Source organism: Rhinolophus ferrumequinum, chromosome 17 (genome assembly GCF_004115265.2).
Source record: "Rhinolophus ferrumequinum isolate MPI-CBG mRhiFer1 chromosome 17, mRhiFer1_v1.p, whole genome shotgun sequence".
Lineage (NCBI taxonomy): Eukaryota > Metazoa > Chordata > Mammalia > Chiroptera > Rhinolophidae > Rhinolophus > Rhinolophus ferrumequinum.
Genome location: NC_046300.1, coordinates 62,884,798 through 62,908,593, shown reverse-complemented (window position 1 = coordinate 62,908,593; position 23,796 = coordinate 62,884,798). Strand labels below are relative to the sequence as shown.

The window sequence follows — 23,796 nt, the reverse complement described above, 5'->3', positions numbered from 1 at the left end:
TATATATATATATATATGATCTCCACTTAAATTTGAATTTCAGATAAACACCAAGTAATTTTATTTTAGTATAAGTATGTCCTAAATATTTAAACTGGCAACTCTAACCTAGATAACCCAGTGAGGATTCTTAGTAGTAATAATCTGATCTGAGAGTGGTAGAAATACAGTGTTTGGTAAAACCTTTGGTTTGACATACAATCAGAAAATAAAGAACACATAGGCAGGTGTCTTCACAGAAGTCTATCGTCATCTGCCCAAGACATGTCACTATCCCTATTTTTCTAATGAGGAAAGCAAGTCTCACAAAGATTAGGCAACGCCACGAAACTTCCTAATTTGTATACCTGGGACCGAATCCAGTTCTAAGGCCAAACACTACGACTTCAAATCACAGGTCTAGAGCCAGCAGGTTGATTGGTCTATTGATTTGTTTCTAAGTATGTGAAGCTTTTTAGTAGCCTGTATCTAAATCCTGGCTGTAGCCTGCATCTAAACCCAAGTACCAGCTCCATTTCCTTTTCAATAAATTAGATATAACACCTCCTTCTAGATTCGCTCTGAGGATTGAATGAATTCCTATGAGTAAAATGGCAAGCACTTGTCTGCCACACAGCACTTGCCCAGGAAAGTCTCCCTGAAGTCCTGTGAAGGAGCTGAGCCATGGGAGGGAGCTGGGGACCCTAGGCAGCCTAGAAATGTGTGCTCACATTGAACCCCAGTGACGGAGTTTCATGAAGAGGCCAGGAGAATGGCTTATATTTCAGTTCTCAATATCCATTCTGTAAATGACTGCAACCTGATTTGGCTTGAGATATGATCAAGAAATGTTTAAAAGGGTGGGGAGGAAATTCCAAGAATGGAAAGACCTGTGATTTGGGAGAGGAAGAGAGGGAGGGTGGAGAGGTCTAGCCCAGCGAGCACGGCTTTTCCGGCCCCTCCCCCCTTCCTCTCTCTCCTCTCCACCCCAGCTTTCCAATTCCCACCTCCCCTTCCTCCTCTTCGCCTGCTGCTGTTCTGACCTGGAGTCCCCAGAACCAGTCAACCAACCACTGCTCCTCCAGATTTAGCACCACCTCACCTCAGGGCCTTAGGTAAGTCTTCACACACCTGTGGGTCTCCCTCAGCAGCTATGAACTCACAGGTTGGACCAGATGAACTCTGCTTTGCTTAACCCACTGGCTGGGTTTTGGTTTGGTGGGGTGGAAAGTGTGGAGGGCAGTTCTTTTTAGCTATTATGAAACTACCTCAATCTATAAGCGGTTTTATTAAACAAATTATTTGCAATAATCAGCGGCATTAGACATTGAGTGGATTTGAGCCCTAGCTTTCTACCTTTGCTTATGATTGACTGTGAAGGATATGGCTTTTTCCTACTTTCTCCATCTGGTGCCGGGCCTTGGTATCCTGTGACAGATAACTCATCAGAGGCAGAGATCTCAACGATGAATTTTTGGAGTCAGTATGAAAAGCTGGGCATCAGGAATACCTCTGTGTTGAAGGGGTCTGTGTTGGGTTGTTGGGTTTCTCACCCTAAGTGAGACTCAGGAGAGTTTGGATGCCTTGTTTTAAAATTGTGCTGAAAATGATTGGGGTCTGATTTTGTAGGTCTTTAAAAAAGAAAAAAAACTAAATTTGCTATCTTTGCTATTAGGGGATAATTATAGACTAGTCATTTTAGTTTGATTCAAGAAACAGAGTGATAACACATATTGAGTCTTGTTGTCTGTGTTCAGATCTCTTAGGTAGTTTAATCCACATTAATCTAGTTTTAAAAAGTAGCCTGTCCTCACCCCAAAAAACAAGCGTTTTAACAGGATCCATCAGTGTCCACTGTAATTACAAATTCTGAAGCCCCAAGTTAAGCTGAGCAGTGTCTTCTCCTTCCTCCTCACCCACTCCTCCATTTAGGAATCTCGGAGGAGTTAGGCAAAGTGGTTAAATAAAGCACAGGTTTGGAGTCACAGCTGCTACTTTCTTGTTGTGTGAGTTTAAATTAATCGCCCTTAAATCTCAGTTTTCACGTCTGTGAAATGGGGATGCTGGTGATAATAGCATATGTCCTTAAAGAGAGGGTTAGCCCAGTCTCTGCCGCCTAGTAATGCCCAGTGAGAGTGAGCTATATTTCAAAGCATTGATTGGGGGGACCGAATGGCAGTGCTCCTTTTGCATCACTGTTGGTCAGCCTCCAGTAGTCTCCCAAACTCGCCCCCTAGGCTGTCCTCAGTCTCCTGACTTTCTTTCCTACTTTAAATTATCGATCACTCTCTCTTCTTGAAAATCTCCCTGTGTTCTCTGGTGTGTTAATTCTACCATTCTATTGCAGTGGTTCTCAAGCCATTTGTTAAATAGATTGCTGGGTCCCACCTTCAGCCCTTCCGATTCTATAGGTCTGGGGTAGGGCCTGAGAATCTGCGTTCCTAACAAGTTCTCAGATAACACAGATACTGCTGGTCGGGGGGCAGTGAAAACAGTTGACTTTTGAACAACAGGGGGTTAGGGGCACTGATGCTATACCCACGCAGTCAAAGATTGGCGTATAATTCAACTCCCCAGAAACTTAACTACTCTCAGTATCCAGGGGGTATCGGTTCCAAAACACCTCCCACCCCCATAAATACCAAAAATCTGTGGACACTCAAGTCTCTTAAATAAAGTGGCGTAGAACAATACATACAGTCCTTTCTCTGCATCCATGGACGAAAACAGTATTTAATGAAAGAAATCCTCATATATGTGGACCCACACAGTTCAAATTGTGTTGTTTAACTGTACTGTGTTTTCATATTCTTGTTACCTTTAATATCTCTTTACCTAGGAATCAATAGAGGAAAATTTACTCTTAGAACTCCGTAGTTATTAACTCAAGGAGAAAATCAACTAGATTCATCACTGAATGTCAAGTTCCCATACAAATGAGAGAAATGTGATTTTTTTTTTAAATTATATTGAAGGCAATCTGTGCAGTGAAAAACTGGTCTAAGAAAATTGATAATACACCTTAAGCTGCTAATCACTAAGCTGTTGTTGATCAATGAGGGTGGATTAGTCAAGGAAATCAGTGTTTATACACAGTAACCAAGATCCTTCTAATAATGACACGTGTGAGCAAGCCGTCATCCTCAAACACTGGGTACAGCTCCAATGCTTTAATAGTTAAGTTGGCACCTGTTACACCATTTAACAGACATGAAATATACTTTCCCTAACTGTTAGGAATTACCATGTCCCATCCCTTCAGTATCATGCAAAACTTTGACAGTCCCCACAGGTTTCTAGCGAGCATAGATAAGGAGGTGGCTTATCTCCAGCGTCTGTACAAGACAACACCAGACGACTGGCAAATGTTTCCAATTAGTGCAATTCCTAATGACAGTAAATCTGGAGTTTCTATGGAACACAGCATCACATAGAGCCCCAGCTGTGACACCTGGCCCAAGTTCTCGGAGGCCCATTCCCACAACCTTTTATTTAGTTTCTGATGATATTTAGGCCACGTGTTAGACTGTAACTTGAGTGTTCTAACAGGCAGTAACTATAGCTTTTTTACGTTTGCATATGCATTTTTATAAAAATCTGAATTTTGAGTTATGGTTATGTGTGTATGAAAAGAAGACTGCAGTCCAAGTTACATTTTAAATGGCTTAGTTTATTTATTTGTGTAGTGAAGTTACTACAGACATTTTTCTTGGGTCATTATATTTACGGTGCTTGTTAGGCACCTTTGCTTTGGGTTTCAGGTAAGGAAGAGATTTAGCACCGAAAAGAAAAGGGAAGTTTGAAGAGCAGACTTTTTCTTCAAGTCATCTGAAAAACCTAGCGGTGCCCCACACCAAACACAGACAGATAGCTGCCATCTTCCTGGGAGCTGGGTGTTGCTTTGCTCTGGGAGGTGCTAGCACCCACAGTTTGCTCATTGCTGGTACTCCCTGGCCCTCCGGTCTCAGAATGGCAGGTGGCTGGTTGTCACTGTGAGCAAGTTCCCAATTAGCCACAAACAGGTGCACACATTTGTTGGAGGTGGCTGTTTCCACACAAGTGCTCCAGCTCGCAAAGGATGACCTCGGTTTTGCCAACCACTGTGGCTTTATCAAAAATGAGTGAGGCTGGCACATTCCTACAGGGTTTTTGAGGTCAGTAAAGAAAAGCGACAGGCCATGAAAGGGGGCTGGAGACTGCCACAATGAATCATTGCCTGAAACATGGTTGCAGGGGCTAAGTGAAGCGTCATGGGCCACTTCCTTCCAGAAAGCTGCCAGAATAGGAATCTGGAATACCCAAAGGAGGGGTTCAGCCTGATCAGATAAAAGATTATCAGATAAAACACAGGCATGTTCTTCATTGTGACATCTGAATTCCTGCCGAAATGATGCAGAAAAGCAATTGCTGTTTGGTAACTGAGAAGTAGCACGTCTTCCATCTCCAGGCGTTCTCTCTGGCTAGGACCTAGAGAAATCAGTCCCTCTTGGCAGTTCTGGTCAAGTGCATCTTTAAACACTTCCATTGCCATTAGGGTCAAGAATGTCCAGAGGGGTGAGTACATTTCCTGGGGAGGAGGCGGTGCTGGGAGTCAGGCAGAGACATCCCTGTCCAGGCCTGCTCACCTCCAGGCTGCACTTGGGCCCCCGCTGTGTCCTGAGGTTGAGGGCGAGTCCTATAAACCTAGCCTCCCTCCAGCCCCGCCTGCCATCTGTGCTGAAGGCAGACCTGGCTGCCCCGGCAAGCTCAGGGGGTCCACGTGGCGTCAGGCTCCAGGCACATTTCCCAGCCAGGGTTCTTTGGAGGGTGAACAAATAAGCACTCAGCCACTGTCAGTCCACTCAAACGTGAAATCCTGCTTGGTCCTAAACTCTGAACATGAGTTTAGATTAAACTCTGAGCATTAACTTTAGATTAATGTGCCACTGTTTGGAACACCCTGGTGGTTAAATTTTGGGGTTAGTAAGTTCTACCCTCTCGCATTGGCAGTGCAGCCCTTCTCTAAGTGGCAGTGGGCCTGCTCCTCAGCACCCTCACGGCCACCCACTAGCCATGTTTCATCTAGTTTTTGATAAGAATTATATCACAGAAGAATGCATAAAACACATATATGAGGTGTAAGGAACAAACTAGAAAACGCACAGATATATGTAACCGCCTCCAGGGAGGAATGTTGGCAAGACCCCACCCACCCCCGCTGTGCACAGCCTCCCCCTGAAATCAAATCCTCTTTCCCCAGAGGTCCTCTGACTCTGTGGTACATATTTTCTTGTTTTGCTTTATACTTTAATCACCTATATATGATTCTCTCTAGTTTCATTTCACCTGTTTTGGAACTTTATCTATATGAGATTGTGGTGTATGTTATTTTGGGTCTTGCTTCTTTGCTTAGTATTTGTGAGATACATCATGTTGTGTGAAGCTATAGTGTATTATCTCTGCTGGATGGTATTCCATTGTATGATTACAATTTTATCACTTCTACTGTTGTGTAATATTTGGGTTGTTTCTCTTTTGTCTTATTGTGAACAATGCTGCTAGAAACCTTATTCTTTTGTGTAAATTTCTTTAGGGTTATACCTAGGAAAGGATATCTGGGTCATGGAGTACGCAAATTTCCTAAAGGATCAGACCAACTGACCTTCCCATTAGCAATGGGTGGGAGTTTCTATTGGCCTACATCTTCATGTAACCTCAGTATTGTCAGAGTTTTAAAAGTTTGGTAGTCGGGTGCGTAATGGTGGTTCACTGAGGGTTTAAAATGCATTTATGTGTACTTATGAAGCTGAGCACCTGCTGCTGTCTGTTAGCCACTTGGATTTCTACTTCTGTGCACTGTTTGTTAAAAGGTTTAAGTCATTTTACTGCCAGGCTGCCTGTTTCAGCTAGGTCCACAGCACCGTCACCTCAGTATCGGTGGTGGCTTGTTTGAAATGGGTTATTGAATGGGTTCCTATAGGAAAGTAATGTTATATATTCACAAGCATAGGATGCTTTGCAATGGCACAAATAACCAGATTTGGAGGAATAATAGGAAACTTTTCCAATACAAAGAAATAAAGTTGTGTTCTGTCCTAAGAATGTAATAATTTGGAATGGTCCGGATTCCACATTTGTCAAAATTACTTACGTGTCTCTTTTATTCAGGCACTACTGACAGTTTTACACTATTAATACATTTTCTAAAACTGGAAACCAGGTTGAGACGCTGAGAAGGCACCTCCCGAGCCATTCTTCACTAACGGTTTATGTCAGAAATTGCCGAGTAATGGCAGTGGTCTGCTGGTATATTTTATGTGGCCCTCACAAAGTTTCAGTTTTTATTTCTGGGCTTCTGTTTGTTTGTTTTTGGTTGGGGCAACATTTTAAAATTCAGTTATCTTGCATGAAACTCTGGAATTTTGGCTTATTTTGAAAAAGATGCAATCAATAATGGAGGCGTATTCTCCCATGGCCAAATTACCTGGATATGAGTGGTGGTTCCCTCTCAGCAATGGAGTCTGATTGTTTTTCCCCAGGATCCAATATCCCTTTCTTCCATATCAGTAGAATTTTTAGGTAGGAATGTGGCTGCCCCAAAGAAATACTACGTATCCCAGTGTCCCTTGCAATTAGAAATAGCCACATCATTGTTCTGGCCAATGGGGTTAGGGAAAGTGGGTAACCTAATCACACAACGCTTGCTTCTGCATGCTAGATATGCAGTATATACACTTAATACATACTTGCTAAGTGAATAAATGGATTTATGGTAAACAGCAGCTACTATTCTAGTGAGGTCTTGATTGCCACAAAATTAAATATAATCCAAAGGAACAAGTGAGTGCTAGGCTGAGTTTTTGGAATACGGCACGTAGTTCACACGAACCCAGAAGATAACACACATGTAGTTCATGGTGATGATAAATAACACAGTGTTATCCTTAGTCTATCATTTTAGAACATATACATGTATGTGCCCTTCATAGAAAACTAACAAGCCAACTTCTTTGAAAAGGAAATGCAATTTGAAGGACAGGGCATAAAAGAAATTATTAAGAAAAATAAATATCATTACTGGGAGTTGACAGGTGACCTTTAATGTGAATAAATTGGATTGTGGTATATTATTTTTTTATCAGGAAGCACAAACCAGTTTCCCAAGATTGTCAATGTGGTTAAGCCATTCTACTCAGATTTCAAATGAATAGAAAGATTTATCCTTATGTAAGAACATGAGCCAAGTGACTATTTCCTGTAGTAATTTCTAAAGCCAGATCTTTCACCTTTAGGAAGGGCCATGAACCTGGTTTTGAAATGAAAGCTTGACAGGTAAAAATCATAGTGTCTCCAAGCTAGGTAACACTCAACTCTAATTATCTGTTCTTACCGAAAGACAGTAAGCCTTATGTACAATTGGCTCAGTGTGTTCACTTGGTTGCACTGTGGCATGGTCAGGAAACTTGAAAACCAGGACCAGAAAACAAACTTCTGTAGACAGTGAAGGAAATCAGTTACACCAAGCCTGCTCAAGTGACAGAAGTGAGCAACTTCTAATACAACACAGCGCAGTGTGAGCCAAACAAAATCTGTGTGCAGACTATACTTGGTTCCCCGGGTTGATCTATAATAATTGATCTGTGAGTATTGAATGAATGCTTTGGGAGGAGATTTACCTTGGGTTCAATGCTTCATCCTCCAGTTGAGGGTTCATCTCTTTCAGTATCATGATGCACATTGGGGCAAACACCATGGAAGCTACTGTAAAAATTAAGAAGTGATGGATTTTGAAACTAATTGCTTCAGTGCTTTCAAATGTAACTAGAGGTGAGGGTTAAGAGGAGTTATGCTTTGCAAGAGATGAGAATGTTTATGCCAGCTCTCTAGGACACGCTCTGGGAGTCTGTCAGGGAATCAGGTAATAGAATATAATGGTTATGGTCTTGGCTTTTAAAGACAAACAGACTGGGTCTGCCTTCTGGCTTCTCCACATAGTAGCTGTGAGACACCGAGCAAGTGACTTAGCCCCTCAAAACCTCATATTCTTACCTGTGAAGCATGGATCATGATAGTACCTACCACGTGGGAAGAGTTGTGAAGAGACTTACATGATGTGAATAATGCCCAAACATGTATTGCATGGTGCCTGGCTTTTGGTAACTTCTCAACACAGAGTAGCTACGGTAAAGATATGAAGAGGTGGAAAGTAGGAGAAGAGTTACCAATATGCTCTTTGACGAACACCAGTTTGATCAGGATTTTGAGTAGCTCTTTAATGTGCTTATACTAGGCTCTAATAGACCTAGAGAGTCATGTCTGTTTCCTCATAGACCAGCTCCTTCAATCCCTGGGACAGTTAGAAGGTGTTTTCTTTCATAGTGCAGAACCAGCTATGACTGGGTTGTATTACCTGTTCTCCCTCCTGTTAAAGTCCACAAAGACCACACCCTTCGCTTTTGGCAACCAGAATTTTGCCATTTTATAATTAGGTAATAGCTGCCCTTATATGAGGTACATTTTAGTTCACTTGATGCAATATAAGCGATACCTTGGATTTCATTTGAAACACATTTTCAAGTCATCTTCTATTCCAGTGATTTCTGCAGATGGCTGACTCGGTCCATTTTATTTCAGAGAGGAAATAAGAGATGAGTAATAGATAGCTCTACATAGACCTTTTTATTGCAATGACATCTATTATGAAAAATTGGTGATACTATGTGAGTGGTGTTATGATAACAAGTATTCCAACATGGTGAGTATTCTGTAGCCACTAAAGATAATTATGAGGTTGCTATAGGAATGTGGAGAAGGTGTATAATGAAATTTGAAAAATGCTGTATAAAAATAGGATATGGAACGTGCACAATTACAATAATTATTACGCAATAATATAGCTAGGTACATACAGGAAGTACATAATGAAAATGGCTGCAAATTCATGAGGAGAGTAAGGAAAATGGGGTTAAGGCAGTTTAATACTATTATTTTAATTTTTTGTCTTTTTAAACGTTAAACTATCAAATGACTTGAGGGGTTGTCAAATTAGGGACTATCTAGTTAGAGACCAGAGCCTTATGTGTGCTGACATTTTGTCAGAGCCCAGTGTGCTATCGCTATTTTTCAGATTTCATAGAGTGACTAGCTTGGATAATAGCTTAGGAAACAGTGACTGACATTATTGTATTACTCTTCTTTTTAGTGATGAAGATGCCAGAAAAGATTTAAAGACACTTCCAGTCTTTCCAACCAAAACTCTTCAGGAGCACCCTTCTCTTGCTTACTGGTAAGCAAAAGCAAGGTAACAGGTGACTCGTCATCACAGTGTCCACTGAGAACTGCATGCTTTTCCAGAAATTAAAAGAAACATGAGTGAAGAAAACATCAAGTCGCCCATCAAATATGTCAGAGTAACCATAAGTCGACCTTGATCCTTTCAGCGACAGGGCCTTGTCAAAGCTCACTGGAAATCACTGTACCAAGATTGTAGTTGTTTGTGAAGAGCGGCCGTGTGCCTTCCCCTTCAGGTGGTGAACGGTCTGTAGAACCTAATGCTGGTGTATGTGCAGTGCTTGTGTGACACGGCCTTAGGCTAGCAGAGTGCACGTAAGTGGTACAAAACAGATTTCCTTGGACAGAGGTTTGCTTAATACCAAGAAATGACCTGAATGAGCAGAGAGTTCCTCTATGGCCAGAAATCATTGTATATTTTGAGTTGCTTTCTTTGTTTGTATTTTAATGACTCCATAGTCCCCATTTTCCATATAACATTTTTTCTAGAAAAATACTTTTTTTCCCTCTGAATTACTTACATTCCTTTTAAATATATTTTCCTTGGTTTAAGGCTCAGAATCCTGAAGATGGTTTTACTTTCCACTAAAAAACTGATTAAAAAAATAAGTATTCTACATTAATAGCTTTAATATGAAAGTTGGAATATATCTCCCAAATAAATAGTGGAAGTGAGTACATTGCATCCTGAGTCTGGAACTTTCTAAACTAATCATTGTTGAGTGATAGTTTCTTAAGGAAAAAAAAAGACCAATGACCATTGATTACTGAATATATATAGACAAAAACATTTACTCTTCTAACTTATACTTGAGATATGACTGAAAGAGCTACCTGTCTGAAAGTAGGGTACAAGAGCTGAATGATGTCAAAGGTTGCTGGGCTTCAGCCTCTTTCTACCCTTTCCAGGTAACAACTTTTATCCTTCAACAATAATGAAGGGTTTTCTTCTAAAGCAGTATATCCCCGAGTGGTGATAATAGAGTGTTTAAGATTGAACACAGACTCAGAAGCAGTTTTACTTCTTTCTGAATCTTTCTGAATAAAGAAAATATCTTTAATACGTAGTACTTGCTGATCTCTCTTTTTTAACATTATTTTATATTTATTATATTTCATTGAGTTATGGCAAAGGATACTAGTTTTTCATTTGATAAATTGAAATTATGCTTTTTCTAATAATTTAAGTTTTTAAAAATATTAACATATAGCATATAAATATATAAAATATAAATTAAAAAATCATGACAAGGTTGTCAAATGTCTGAGGTTTGCGTTCTTCAGGAAGCCATGTCCTGCAGAAACAAAAGTCAGCCAGCTTCTCTTTACCTAACAAGTTGATAAAGGCCTTCCTTCTCCAGTTTCTCAAGTAGCCCCCAGAGACTCTTACAACAAGTCTATCTCATGTAATTATGTATTGCCATACGTTTCATTTTCTTGTTTTACAGTGAGGACAGGGTAATTGAGCATTATTTGAAAATCAAAGGTCTGACTCGGGGTCAAGCTGTGGTTCAGTAAGTCTCTTTCTTTGTTTTTGCTTAGATATACTTTTAATGTCTTCTGTTTGCAGCAGTCATCTGAAATGATTTCTGTTGCGTAGTTTGTGTGTATATAGTCCTCATCTGATTGGAAATATCTTACCATGAATTATAAAATATCTTGGGTCATTCCATATATTGGTGTTGTCTATTCAGTGTCAGGCAGGTAGCAAAAATGACAACTGTCGGCCAAATATGGGGAAATAGGGAATGGGGGCGACTGTGGTGAAACTGGAGACCTTTTGCCCTGGGTAAGGGCAAGACTACTCAGCTTCAGAATTCAGCTGTAATGTTGCCAGATCTTCTGACATTTTCCAAAAAAAGCTGGAATTCCCTAGTTTTAAATCACATTTTAAACATTGCAAAGTCATTTTAAGAAAATTTTAATAAAATATGAGCCAAACAAAACCTGTCTGGAGGCCATGTTTGGCAACCTGGTTTGTGACGCTTTTCTGGGTGGAACACACAGTGTTGGTGCTGGATAATCTGTTTCTTCATGCTACCAAGAAAGGCCATAGTGATATATTTCTGCATTTTACACTTACTGAGTTACCATCCATTTATTAGGAACAGTTCACAAGCAACATAAATTTAAACATTATAAAAACTAAATGTATAATTCTATAATTATAAAAACTAATGTTGCATTATTGCTATAGTAATTGTAGAATAAATTTTATAGCCTTAGAAGTCTTTTTTTAAAAAGACTGCTGAATATAGCTCAGAGCATGTGAGAACTGAAATAAAGCCCTGGAGATTGCTATTGCCCTGGGTAGTGTATAGATTGCCCTTATACCCCACCTCCTGCACCAATCTCCGTTTTTATCATAGTACACCTGTGTGAACTTCAAGGCAGAAACCAGAAGTTAGCAGTCCTGAAGTTGAATTTTGACTCATTGTGCTTGTTTTCTGAGCTGAAACAAATAAAAAAATAATTCCCTGGAAGGATTTTAGTTTAGGCTAACGAGCATATTATGAAGTGTTCTTGCTTAAATGCAGACTTCTTTTATTTCCCCTGATCATTATTGTTGTGGCTCCAAATAAGAGACTTTCTAATTTGATAGTTAAGTCTCTAGACTGCAAAATTTGACTCAATTTGTTAAAATCCTGTCTGTGCAGTGCAATTGCTGCATGACCTTGGCACATTTACCTAACTTTTTCTACTCATTTAAATGTAGGCCATTTACCTCTTTTAAATGATCAAATTATTGACTACAAAGTCCAGAGAAATTGATCTTCAAAATGTCACTATCAGTCCACTGGTATTAAACGGGAACTTCAATTCCTTGTAAGCAGAGAGGCAGTCTTACCCAATTTATTCTATTCCTTAAAGTCTTAGAGGTATACAAGACATACTTGTTGAATTAAAAATAGCAAATGGTAGCACCATTGCTTTAATTTGGGGTGGGGAAGGCATATTTTTAAGAGTCAGGTTTTCATACAATAAAATTCACCCTAAGATGTTTGACTGCGGAGTTAAGTATATATTTTTTAAGAGTTTACCACAATCAGCATATGGAATTGCTTCATTTTTTTACTTATTCTGAGTGACCCAAAGGTTGATTCTCATTGCTTGCATCGTTAGGTGCTTAGTTTAAACAATACTTGCAATATGAGTGTCTAATATATACTATATGTTTCTAAGGCAAAGAAATCTTACTATGCAGAAAATAACATTTGCTATAGCTTTTTGAAATTGAAGTCTTATTAGTCTCTCCTAACATTTCAATAAAGTAAAAAAAATTACCCCTAGAATGATTTATTTTATTTCTACTTTAGTCAAAGACATGGTTATAATGAACAAAGTAGATACAAATTGTGTTTTTCTTTAATCACTTTCCTCAGAAGAGTCTTCTACTTTACCAAGAGGTTATAATATGTATTCATTTTCCATAGGTATATGAAAATAGTAGAAGCTCTACCGACTTATGGAGTCCATTATTATGCAGTAAAGGTAAATACATGGCAAAGCTTTCATAATACCCATGTTATTTTGTGAGAGTTAGTAAACAACACCAATTTTCTAAAATCACATATATCAATATGCATATACAGAGAGCGCCAAAAAATGTATACACATTTTAAGAAAGGAAAAAACTGTATAAATTGTAATACTCAATGTATACCCATAACGAAAGATGAATACAAGTCACGTTTGACTTCTGCAATTACAAGAGGTGCTCAAAGTGGTTCCCATCAGTGTCCAGACACTCCCAATTAGAGCTAACTAACTACTGCTTGAGCATAGATAATATCGCTTACAATGTGTATACATTTTTTGGCACTCCCCAGTATGTGTAAATTGTCTCTAGAAATTTGAGCATTGAGTATAGGATTGATTTTTTTAAAGAATAAAAGCCTGATTATATTTTGTCATTTTTAGCCAATTATAAAGCACATTTTTGCCAAACATTTGCTATGTTCAAATGTTTTCCCAAAGCCTCTATTACCCTAAGAAATTCACATCACTCTTTTTTGGGCCACCTGTTCCTTTAGCTATTCTTGCTTATTTTTCTCTTTTCCAATTGTTTATCTTTCTAATGCTGCCAGTTATTCATTTGACAGTGCCTTTGTATGAGAACCATGCACTCTCCAATGTCATTTCAACAGTTTCATAAAATCCTCACATTTGTGCAGAATTTGCAATATCAGTTTTCAGTTGGTATGTTTTGTATTTGTGTAGTATTTTCAGATGTTTATAAGCAGGGAGAAATTGACTAAAAAATGTTGTGAGATGATAAAGGATAAAGGATAAAGTGTTAGGAAGTGAGTCTTGTTTAAAAGAATAACTTTATAATTGATCAATCTTGAGTGACTTTTCAAGTTCCAACAATGTTTGAAATTCGAAATGGTGTGAGGAATTGGATAGTAAATACCTGCATAATGAAGACATCTTGTACTAAAAATATGTACGAATGCAACTTTAATTTCTACTGATTATTATTCTGTTTGCATATGGGTATATGTTTTAGCCTAAGTTTTTCTTTCCCTATGTCAATCCATTGCTTTATAAGACCTAAAAGATAAATTTATGGAAAAAAAATTTCTCTTCTCCCCATATGTACCTTAAAGTCACTATTCAAATATCCTGTCATTGAATCGTACAGTTCTCTAAAAGAGTTTTTCAGTATTCCCATATTCATTGTTAAGTATATTATAAACATCAGGATTTGGAAATACTTTTTTACATCTTTGTAATTCTTTGGAAACTTCCCTGACCTTTATAGCTAATTAAGAGAACAAAGAGCTCATTTTCTTTTTCTTTCTTTCTTTCTTTCTTTTTTTTTTTTTTTTTTTTTTGTTTAATAGATAACTGGCTTTGTACTCTGGATTAATTCTTATTTGAATTACTTACATTTTATTTCTTCAGCTGTTTAATCAAAATAGTAATGCTTCATCCTTTTTGATGGTATTAATAGTAGTGGTCTGTTTTGACTTATAAATCTTATTTGAAGAATCACTAAGAAGTCATTTTAATAACAAGTTAGCTTTTTAAGTACTGTTTTGTTTACCAAGACAGCTTTATTTTGACTTGTTGATACTTGTCAAAGGATGAAATTGGTTAATATTACTTCATCTCTAAAAGACTTAACAATTAGGTCTTGGTTCTCGTGCTTTTCCGTCTTCCAGGATAAACAAGGTCTTCCCTGGTGGCTTGGAATCAGCTATAAAGGAATTGGCCAGTATGATTTACAAGATAAAGTGAAACCTCGGAAAGTAAGTGAATCATTTCAGACACCTAGGGGAACTTTGAGCTCTTCCAGAGCTGGGAATATCGCTTTCAGGGGCACTGACCAGTCTTGGGCAAAGAACTTTCTGTTAGGGAAGCCATGGGTTCAGAAAAGACTCAGGGTCAGTGTAAAATACTTTTTAGAACTCATTTATGTACCATTTTACACAGGAATTCCGCGTCTGACCATTAGTCTAAGGAAATAAATTTATGCACAGATTCAGCGATAGGAATATTGATCACAATATAGTGTACAAGTGCATATAAAGAGGTATTTATTTTAAGTTAGTATGAACAAGACAATGCCATTTGTTTTATAAATTTTGTATTTATACATATACATATTTACATTGGATGGATAAACCGATGGATGAATTGTAAAAACATAAACCAAAATTTTTGGTGCTGTTACCTCTCAGTAATACAGTTATGAGTTATCTTTTTTTTTTTTTTTTTTTTTTACTATTTTTGCTTATCTTTGTTTCACAATTTTCCACACTAAATGTGTTCGCTTTTTGTAAAGAAAAATAAGTTACGTACTGTTTATTAAAGGGTCACGTTCTATCAGGTTTGGATTTTCCAGAGCTAGTAAATTACATTATTTTCAATTTTCAATTTGCTTATGAAGTTGTTTTTCTTGACCCAACACTAGCGTACAATAGCTCGTACATGTTTGCCTATGTAAGAATTGATGAGTCCATATGGATAACCATCCGGTTGCCCTGGCCGACTCAGTATGATTAATGACATAATGCTTTACTCATACTGCCCTCGTAGGTTTTGCCATCCTCCCTGTGCTCTGCTGCCATCACTAGGAGTCACAGTAGTGAAACAATGGCCTGTAATAACAGACCATGGCCAGGCTGCCTGCGTTATCACACCCCGACATCATAGCATTAAGTAACTTCTATCACGTCTCTCTGTGTCTTGCTTTAATGTGTTTTAGGAAAGCAGCTATATTCTTCATAAAGTTAGGCCCTTGTAATCATACCACATGCTTTTCATCTGAGTTTCATTTTAGCTTCACTCAATGCTCACAATCTTCCTTTGAGTTAAGAGAATAAGTAAAATTCCCCTTTTCTCCCTAATTTATGGTTGTAAAACTGACACAGACAACACAAAAGGGTGGTCTAGGGCAAACCACTGCCCCGTTCTAATGCCTGTCCAGCTCTCCTGGGTCAAACTAGTTGGGCACTGAGGCTTATCTGAAATCATCAATAAAAATAATAAAGTATTTAACAGTCAAGATCCATCTGGGTGAGGGACAGTAAGAGTACACATATGTAATCATACAAATAGAATTTTGTCTCTATAAGCCCTGTGATCAAGGTCAATTGAAGTAAGGAATACTTGAAAACTTTCTTCTAAGACCAGATTTCTAATAAATAATGTTAGAAATGAGGACCATGCAATTTTTTTCAATTATTTTTATTTACAGTTATATTTTTTTTTACCAGAAATTATAAATATTCATTGTAAAAGAAACCAATAAAAGCAAGCAGTACAGAAACATGTCAGTGAGGGCAGGAAGTGCTTTTGCAGTCCCAATTTCAGCCCCCATGATGACCAGTGTCAAGAGAATACTATGAAATGGTTCATTTAGACTTTATGAGTGTATTCCATGCTTTCACAGAGAGAATGAAATCTTACTATGTACACTGTTCCATACCGTGTCATATTTCTTCAGGTCACTTGTAAATAGATCTCTTTTCACTCTTTTTTAATGCTGCTTAGTATTCTATTATGTGGAAATACATAATTTATTTAACCAATTCTCTTTTGATGAATATTACGGTTGTTTCCATTGGAGAAGGGTGGGCCAGAGCTGAATCCCAGCCAAGGCAAACAACTAACCCCGAGTTTAACTATTTTGTAAGATCAAATTATGGTCTACCGTGTTTCCCCGAAAATAAGACCTAGCCGGACAGTCAGCTCTAATGCGTCTTTTGGAGCAAAAATTAATATAAGATGGGCGGGAGGTGTGGAGGGTGGGGGGGAGGGTGAGGGGATTGGAGGGCAGTCGGTGAGCACAGGATGGCCACGGGGTTTGAAATTAATCTGGGGAACGTAATTTAGTGATTACCAGAGGGTAAGGGGGTTGGGGGGTGGGAGATGAGGGTAAGGGGGATCAAATATATGGTGATGGAAGGGGAACTGACTCTGGGTGGTGAACACACAGTGTAATTTATGGATGATGTGATACAGAATTGCACACCTGAAATCTATGTAATTTTACTAACAATTGTCACCCCAATACATTTAAAAAATAAAATTAAAAAAAATTAATATAAGACCCAGTCTTATTTTACTGAGTATAAAACCAGGTCTTATACAATGTACTATAATGTAAGACTGGGCCTTATATGAATTTTTGCTCCAAAAGACGCATTAGAGCTGACTGTCCGGCTAGGTCTTATTTTCGGGGAAACACGGTATCATGTTTTCTTAAGGTAGACCTCATTTATGTCAACATTTTTTGGTAATTTATTTCTTCCCTGAATTTTACTTTAATAACATTCAGGTGTCTCGCCGGTTTTCTGAAGATTGCATGTAAAATATAACTTAAGTTGACTCACAAGTAATTTCTTAGCTAATGTGGCTTAATAAAACTGAAATTCCCACAGAACGAAAATGCATTCACTGAAAACAACCAGGCTTTCTTCCAAAATAATGGTGAATCAGAATCAGCACAGTAAATAGTGCAGTTAATTTCCTCTCAGTTTCTCATGACTCACAGGCCTTTATTTACATTCACAGTTTCAGAGAAATTGGTAAATATTGTTTGACACTGATCATAATCAGTTGTGCTTGTTCATTCCACAGTCTAGACAAGAGTCAGAAGCCACTTCCTTTTTTCTGTTTGCAGAGTTTTCCTATTTCACTTGCAAGACTTGCCATGCAGTTCAAAAATACCATAAACGGGCCATCTTCTATTATCATTGTTTTTGCTTTCTCTTTCTTGGTTATTTAAGCAGGTGTCCACTCTATACCACTGTTTGTTTCCTCCTTTCTTCTTCCGTTAAATATGACAGTGGATTTTGCTTCCGTATCTCTATTTTTCCCATCCAAACAATTTAAGAGTTTAATTGGAGGGAGGACGTTTTACAAGTCCCTGTCCTGGCTGTTGGCACAAATGGAAAAATGCATCATTTAAAGGGCCATGAGTGCAGACTTATAAAAGAAGGATCTGCTTCAGCTATTTGCATGGGCATATGCATGCAGCAAGTTACTGGCAAACAGAAATGAAACAAAGACTGGAATGGGAGGCCTTGTACACACTTAGCCTCTTGAACCACATGCCTGCTGTGTTATAACTATACGGCTTAAAAAAAGACCAGAAGGAGGAAAATTTGCCAGTAATAAGAGAGACTGATGCCAAAGGGCTGATCTGAAAACAGGTTGGTCCAAGATCCACGGACTGAGCCCTTCTGTCCTTTCCATATAATGTCAATCAGTTGTAGCCTCTGGATGTTGGGGCCTGTGTTTGTCTTTCCTCCCAGAACATCTAACAAGTACCCTTCGTGTATTTTGTCTATAAGGCTTTGCCAGTCATGGGGGCCAACTGATTTTCAATCCATGTGGTATAATGACGCAGGGCAAGTGTATTGGAAGCAACCCAAAGCCTGTCTCTGATGTCAATATGCTGTGTAGCCTTGGGCATGTTGTTTAATCTCTCTTTATACTCAGTTTCTCATCTATACAATGTAATGCCACCAAATGCATAGGGTGGTTATGAGAGTTAAATGAGATTATATTTAGCACTCTGCTTGATACAGTCATCACTCAACAACTGGTGTTGTTCATTGGTAGTAAGGGAGAGACAATCAAGAAGGGTATCAGAAATATTCTTGGATCATTGTTTATATAGAGAGGACCCAACATTTCTCCAAACCCATAGCCGTAATGTTCCATATACTAGTCCACACTCAAATTTTCTATTTTCAGAAACTGGTAAGCACTCTGCCTCTCCCAATTTATGAACAATAATGCTTTAATGCATGTTGCAAATTAAGAGAAAATTTTAAAATTCTGAGTACAAACCACAAAAAATCAGGGTATTAAAAATTCAGTTCATAAGTAGTTTTTCTTTTTAATCCTCCCTTTGTACATGAAATGTGTCATTGCAAACTCGTATGGAATGTGACAATCATGCCAGAACTCAACTGAATTTCAAATCATAGGACATTTGAACTTAAAAATGATGAACTTTTACTTTAAAAAGAAAACATGCAGAGTTGTATTCTTTCTAACTTTTTATTGTTCATTCAGTACTTAAAGGAAAAATGTCTGTTTTCCCAAAGAAGTACACAGTGGGTCAGGGGCTGATTAAAGTCATGACTGATTTGTACTCCTCTGGCAAGTATTTCACCTGGGAAAACCAGAACCAGTCAGAGATGGGAGAAATAAAAATGGCACGCGAGTCAAGGTGTCATAGGAAGACCACAGTGGGATAAAATGCTTTTCAAGATTTAGCATCTTTCTGCATTATAACAAGCTGAGAAAGTCTTGTGATCATTCCAGGTCATTTCAGGATGGGGAAAAGGTCTTCAGCCTTCAGTTAACTGACTTTTTTCTTAACTGTTGGAATTCCCAAATGCCTAGAGCCAGAAGCACAAACGTCTTTCTGTTTCCTTGTCATAAAAGTACAGGGTTCATTTCACTTAAACTCAGAGTGACTTGCTGGTTTGTCTAAGTACAACCATCTCAATCATTCCTAACCCTCCTTGCTTTAGCCACTTTACCACATCACCATGGATCTCCATTAGGATACTACTTCTAACCGTACTTAGGTGCTAGATGAGGTCAACCACAGAAGAAGAGAACATGTGCTGTCCAGTCACACTTTCTACGTCAGTACAAAATAAAGTATGGTGTGGAGGGAAAAAGTTGGATCACCAAATGTCAACTGGAAACCAATCCATCCAGTTTGTAAAGTGTATAATTAAACCTCGCCACACCAATAATCAATCTGATTGTTAAAACCTTCTGCAGAATTAGTGGGAGGGGAACTCAAATCCTGTAGCTTGAATTTGAAATAAGAACCAGTCCTGTACTCCTTCTTACCCATTGGCTGACTTGGAGCTGTCACTTAACCTTTCTGGGCCTTTATTTTCTCAACTGTCAAATTCAAATAATTCTATCTACTCTATCTACCTCACAGATCATTATGAGGATCCAATGAATTAGTGAATGTTTTCACTGAGTATTTTATAGAAAGTTATTGGACAGCTTCGGTATTTCTCTTCCCTTCCTACAGTTAATCACAATTAGAATTTTAGGCAGTTCTTCTAAAACAGGGAACTTTTAGAGAATTGGTTGGGCATTGGTGAGTATCCATTTCCATTTCAAAACCAGCCGGCAAATGGAAAGAATCCAAGACAAGCAGTCTTATTATTCGTAAAGTCACCAAGTCTAACTGCAAGGGAGGATGGGAAGTTCAGGTGGCCGTGGGCAAAGTCTTAACTCACGATGTTCTGTCACTAAAGGGAAGGAGGAAAAATAGATCCTGAGGGTGATTAGAGTTGTTGTCAGACTGTGTTTGTTTCCTTTGAAGTGTTTTAGGGGGGTGGTTAATGAGAAACAAGTAAGCAAGAAATAAAGATATAATTATAAATTTTGAACAGTCTCTGATGGAAACTATAGTCTCTGATGGCAGGAAAATAATGGGGATGGATGGGTAACATTTAGTGTGTTCAGGGAAGGCCTCTCTGAGAAAGGAGACATTTATTTGAGACCTGGAGGATGAGAAGGAGTCAGGCTTGTGAAGAACAGGTTGACATGTTCTAGTCAGAGAACAGTGTATGCTGATGGGCAGGAGGTAGGCACGTTGTAACAACTGAAAGGAGACCACGACAGCTAGAACTGTAAGAGTGTTTCTTACGGAAACTAAAGATGAAGGTAGAGAAATGCCTTCTGGACAGACAAAACCATTAGACTCCATTATTTAATATTACCTTGTATTTCTCAGCATTTACCAAATGGCTAAATTGTTGTCACATATAGAAAAATGAAGGCTAGCTCTTTAATAGAATTGACTAGTCCAAATGCAGAGACAACCAAACAGTATCTAAAGCATTGTGAAAAATGATTCTATGAACGGGCATAAACAGTAAAGCTTTCTTCTGTGTGTACTTATGACTACAGATTGGTTTGGTTTTAACCCATTCAGCCTTTAGCAACCAATTTCTACCAAGACAGTGCAAAGTACATGGTTTTATATTTTTCAAAAAAAAAAAATTATTGAGCCCATTGTGTTTGCAGGGGACCTGAGCTAGTACTTTATATTCTTTGTCTCATTTTAGGAAAAAGCCAAATCCCTGGGATCAAGGTCCTCACAATTCATTTGGAAAGACAGAATTACATTCAAAATTTGGGATTTTATTGAAAGTGTTTTAGAACCATACCAGGTCCCAACCCATGAGAAGGGATGCCAGCTGTAAACATCCAGAACAATCCAGAACAGCCAGGCAGGTGCCTGTGAGCAGCAGGTTAACAGTGGTTATACCAAATACACGTAGTGAGCACCCTGATGCAGGAAGTATTGACAGGAAGTCATTAGGCTAGCCCTGGGAGGTTAGAGCTTCAGCCACAGAGGAAATCTGGGTGAGATGACACCTTCTTAGATGGTCAGATTTTTATATTATGCATTTCCTGATACCCAGAATTTCTTCACCTAAACTTTTCCAAAAATGTTTAGACTGTTTTATTCCTCGCATTTAAGATGTGATGCTTTCTGTATGGAAGGTTATGACATCACATCTAAAGAAGTAATTTTCCCTACCTGAGTGTGTACCATTTGGGTGTGTTATGAAAGTTTAGTTCAGCACGACTGACACTGTTAGCAGGGCCTCTTCTAATCTGATCAGTTGTTGTAAGTCCTTCCAGTAGATAACATTTGCATTTAGAAAACAATCTGGTCAACCATTTGTTCCTAAAGGCATTACCTAGAGAAAAATAGAATTCCAAAATTTAACTTTTTAGAGCAAAAATTTGATCTTCCTCCCCAACCCACTCCGCTGACCAAAACATAATTCCATCACCAGAAATTATCCTCTGAGTCAGGGTTTCTCAAGCTCAGAACTATTGACATTTGGGGCCATATAAATCCATCCTGAGCATCCCTGGCCCCACCCACAAGATGCTGGGAGCACCCTTCCCTCCAGTGTGATAACCCAAATGTCTCCAGACATCTCCAAATGTCCTGAGGTTGTGGGTGGGGATGGGGAGTGACACCAAATCATCGTTAGTTGAGAACCACTAGTCTAAGTTAAAATGCGAGGGACTCAGAGTCCTTTTCTGCAAATGGCTGCCATGATTGCTGCTTTTTCTTCCTACCTCGTAATTCCTGTGAGGCAGAACTGGGAATTACTTCTTTTTTTTCCTTTCTTTCTTTCTTTCTTTTTTTTTTGTTTTGTTGTTGTTGTTAGCATTACAAATATCCATAGAGCACTCTTCCCAGGTGAGAAAGGTCAGGTGGTGGGCTCTGGTTAGGCACTGGTGTATTTGGGGCCTGGTTGTGCCTAGTTGTGTATGATTATACAATCATAGTCACGCAGCTGTGACTACCCCAAGTTTAGTCATTTCCAGGTGAATTTGCAGTTAAATGATTAACCTATATTATGAGTGCTATTATAAAAAGCAAAAAAAAAGCAAAACAAACAAACAAAAAAAAAACCAGCTTCTGATGACATCTTTCCTGTGCTTGCCTAGTGTTAAAACTCTGGGTGGTGTCTACATTCAATTTGTCAAGATTCAAAACGGCACTTTGATGCTTTCTGTCCAAGGCGTATTCTGGGTGTTTCACTGCCCCAACAGCTCCCTCCTGCCAGTGGCAGGTGCGCATTCCCCAGCATTTTTGTACCTGCCAGGGCACATTCCTTTTCTGAGTACCCCGGACTTGAGGGCACTTACTCCCTGTCTCTGCCTGTGGGCGTGCCCCTGACCCACCCCTCTCCTCTCCTCTGTGACCTCTATGAGGCAGGAACAGTGAACACATTTCCTACCTAGAGGGTGTATCCGGAAACCACCGATGAAATCAACAGATATTCAGCAGTTTTTAACAGAGGCTGAAACTCACGGAATTGGAAACCTGAATGGCACAGGTGTATCAACAAAATAACTTGGCTGTTACTCGTCAGGGAAAAGACAGATGTGCGAGCCAGATAGCCGTTTCTGCTAGTAGGTGGCTGCACAAAGACATGATAAAATTAGGAAATTGGACTGAGAGTCCTTCGTAAGAAATACAACTAACTTTATCACTTACCGAATGTTTATTCTGAGCCAAGCACTGGGCTAAGTGCTTCACAAACATAATCTCAAGGGACCTTGCAACAACCCTCTGAGGCAGGCGCTGTTGGTCCCATTTTAAACAACTGAGGAAATTGAGACTCAGAAAAGTGAAGCAACTTAGCAAATAGAACACAAGTGGTAAACCCAGAATGCAAAGCAAGGCAGTCTGACTTGGTCCGATTGGTTCAAGTAAGTCCCACAAGGAGGGACCTGTCCATTATTCACCAATAAAAACAGGACTTCTCACATAGAAGGTGAACAGGAATGAACAAATGACTCCAAGAGCTGCTGAAGTGTGCATTGCCCTGTCTCCTAAAGGTCCCTGTGCTTCTCCTGGGAGTCTTTTTATCAAAGTTTGAATGTGGCCTTAGATATTTAAGAACCATTGTAATTGTAGAGTGGGGATGGGAAGAGGTGATTTCTCCTAGTTCCTTAAGTCTATAATAGTGGATGAGATCTAACTAAATATTGATTGTAGGTTTCAAGAAAATGGCTTAAATATTCAATCCATGCATTTCATTAAATAAAGTGTAACAATGTGTGGCAAATTATTCAAAAACCATCAACTTCCTTTTACATCTAAGGATAAAGGGAATTTATTCTGATTACAATATTTTGCATAAGTTCACTTTCAAAATTGGGTTTGATTCTGCTTTGCTTTTCTGTGTCAGTTTTTAAAAATTTTGACACTTTTGTTTTAAGACAGGGTAATTACTGACCTTAGGATATGTTCTCTTCCTGTTGTACTTTTGATTATGTCTTTGTTAATACCATTGTTTATGTTGCTCCTCTTTTACTTTTTCTATTTTATCTTTTTATTTATTTATTTTGCTGTCTCAAAGTTAATCCCAGCTATTGTTTCATCTGTGGCGATCTACTTCCTTCTTTTGATGCTAAAAGGCACAACTAGTCATTCTAGATGGGTGTAGACTGAGGAAGACCTAATTTATGGTTTTATTTTCACCATACAAGTATTTCCTTTCATCACTA

General features: G+C 38.7%; 1 protein-coding gene across 7 annotated transcripts in view; it reads left to right on the top strand.

The window, feature by feature from the left end:
• Positions 1 to 23,796, top strand: part of FRMD4B (FERM domain containing 4B) — a 372,884-nt gene that overhangs the window by 322,702 nt on the left and 26,386 nt on the right. For all 7 annotated transcript variants that reach the window (XM_033132199.1, XM_033132203.1, XM_033132204.1 and 4 more), the window contains 4 exons: positions 9,161 to 9,244; positions 10,698 to 10,763; positions 12,684 to 12,741; positions 14,418 to 14,504. In XM_033132199.1, coding sequence (XP_032988090.1) covers positions 9,161 to 9,244; positions 10,698 to 10,763; positions 12,684 to 12,741; positions 14,418 to 14,504 — 295 coding nt within the window. The remainder of the gene's footprint in view (positions 1 to 9,160; positions 9,245 to 10,697; positions 10,764 to 12,683; positions 12,742 to 14,417; positions 14,505 to 23,796) is intronic.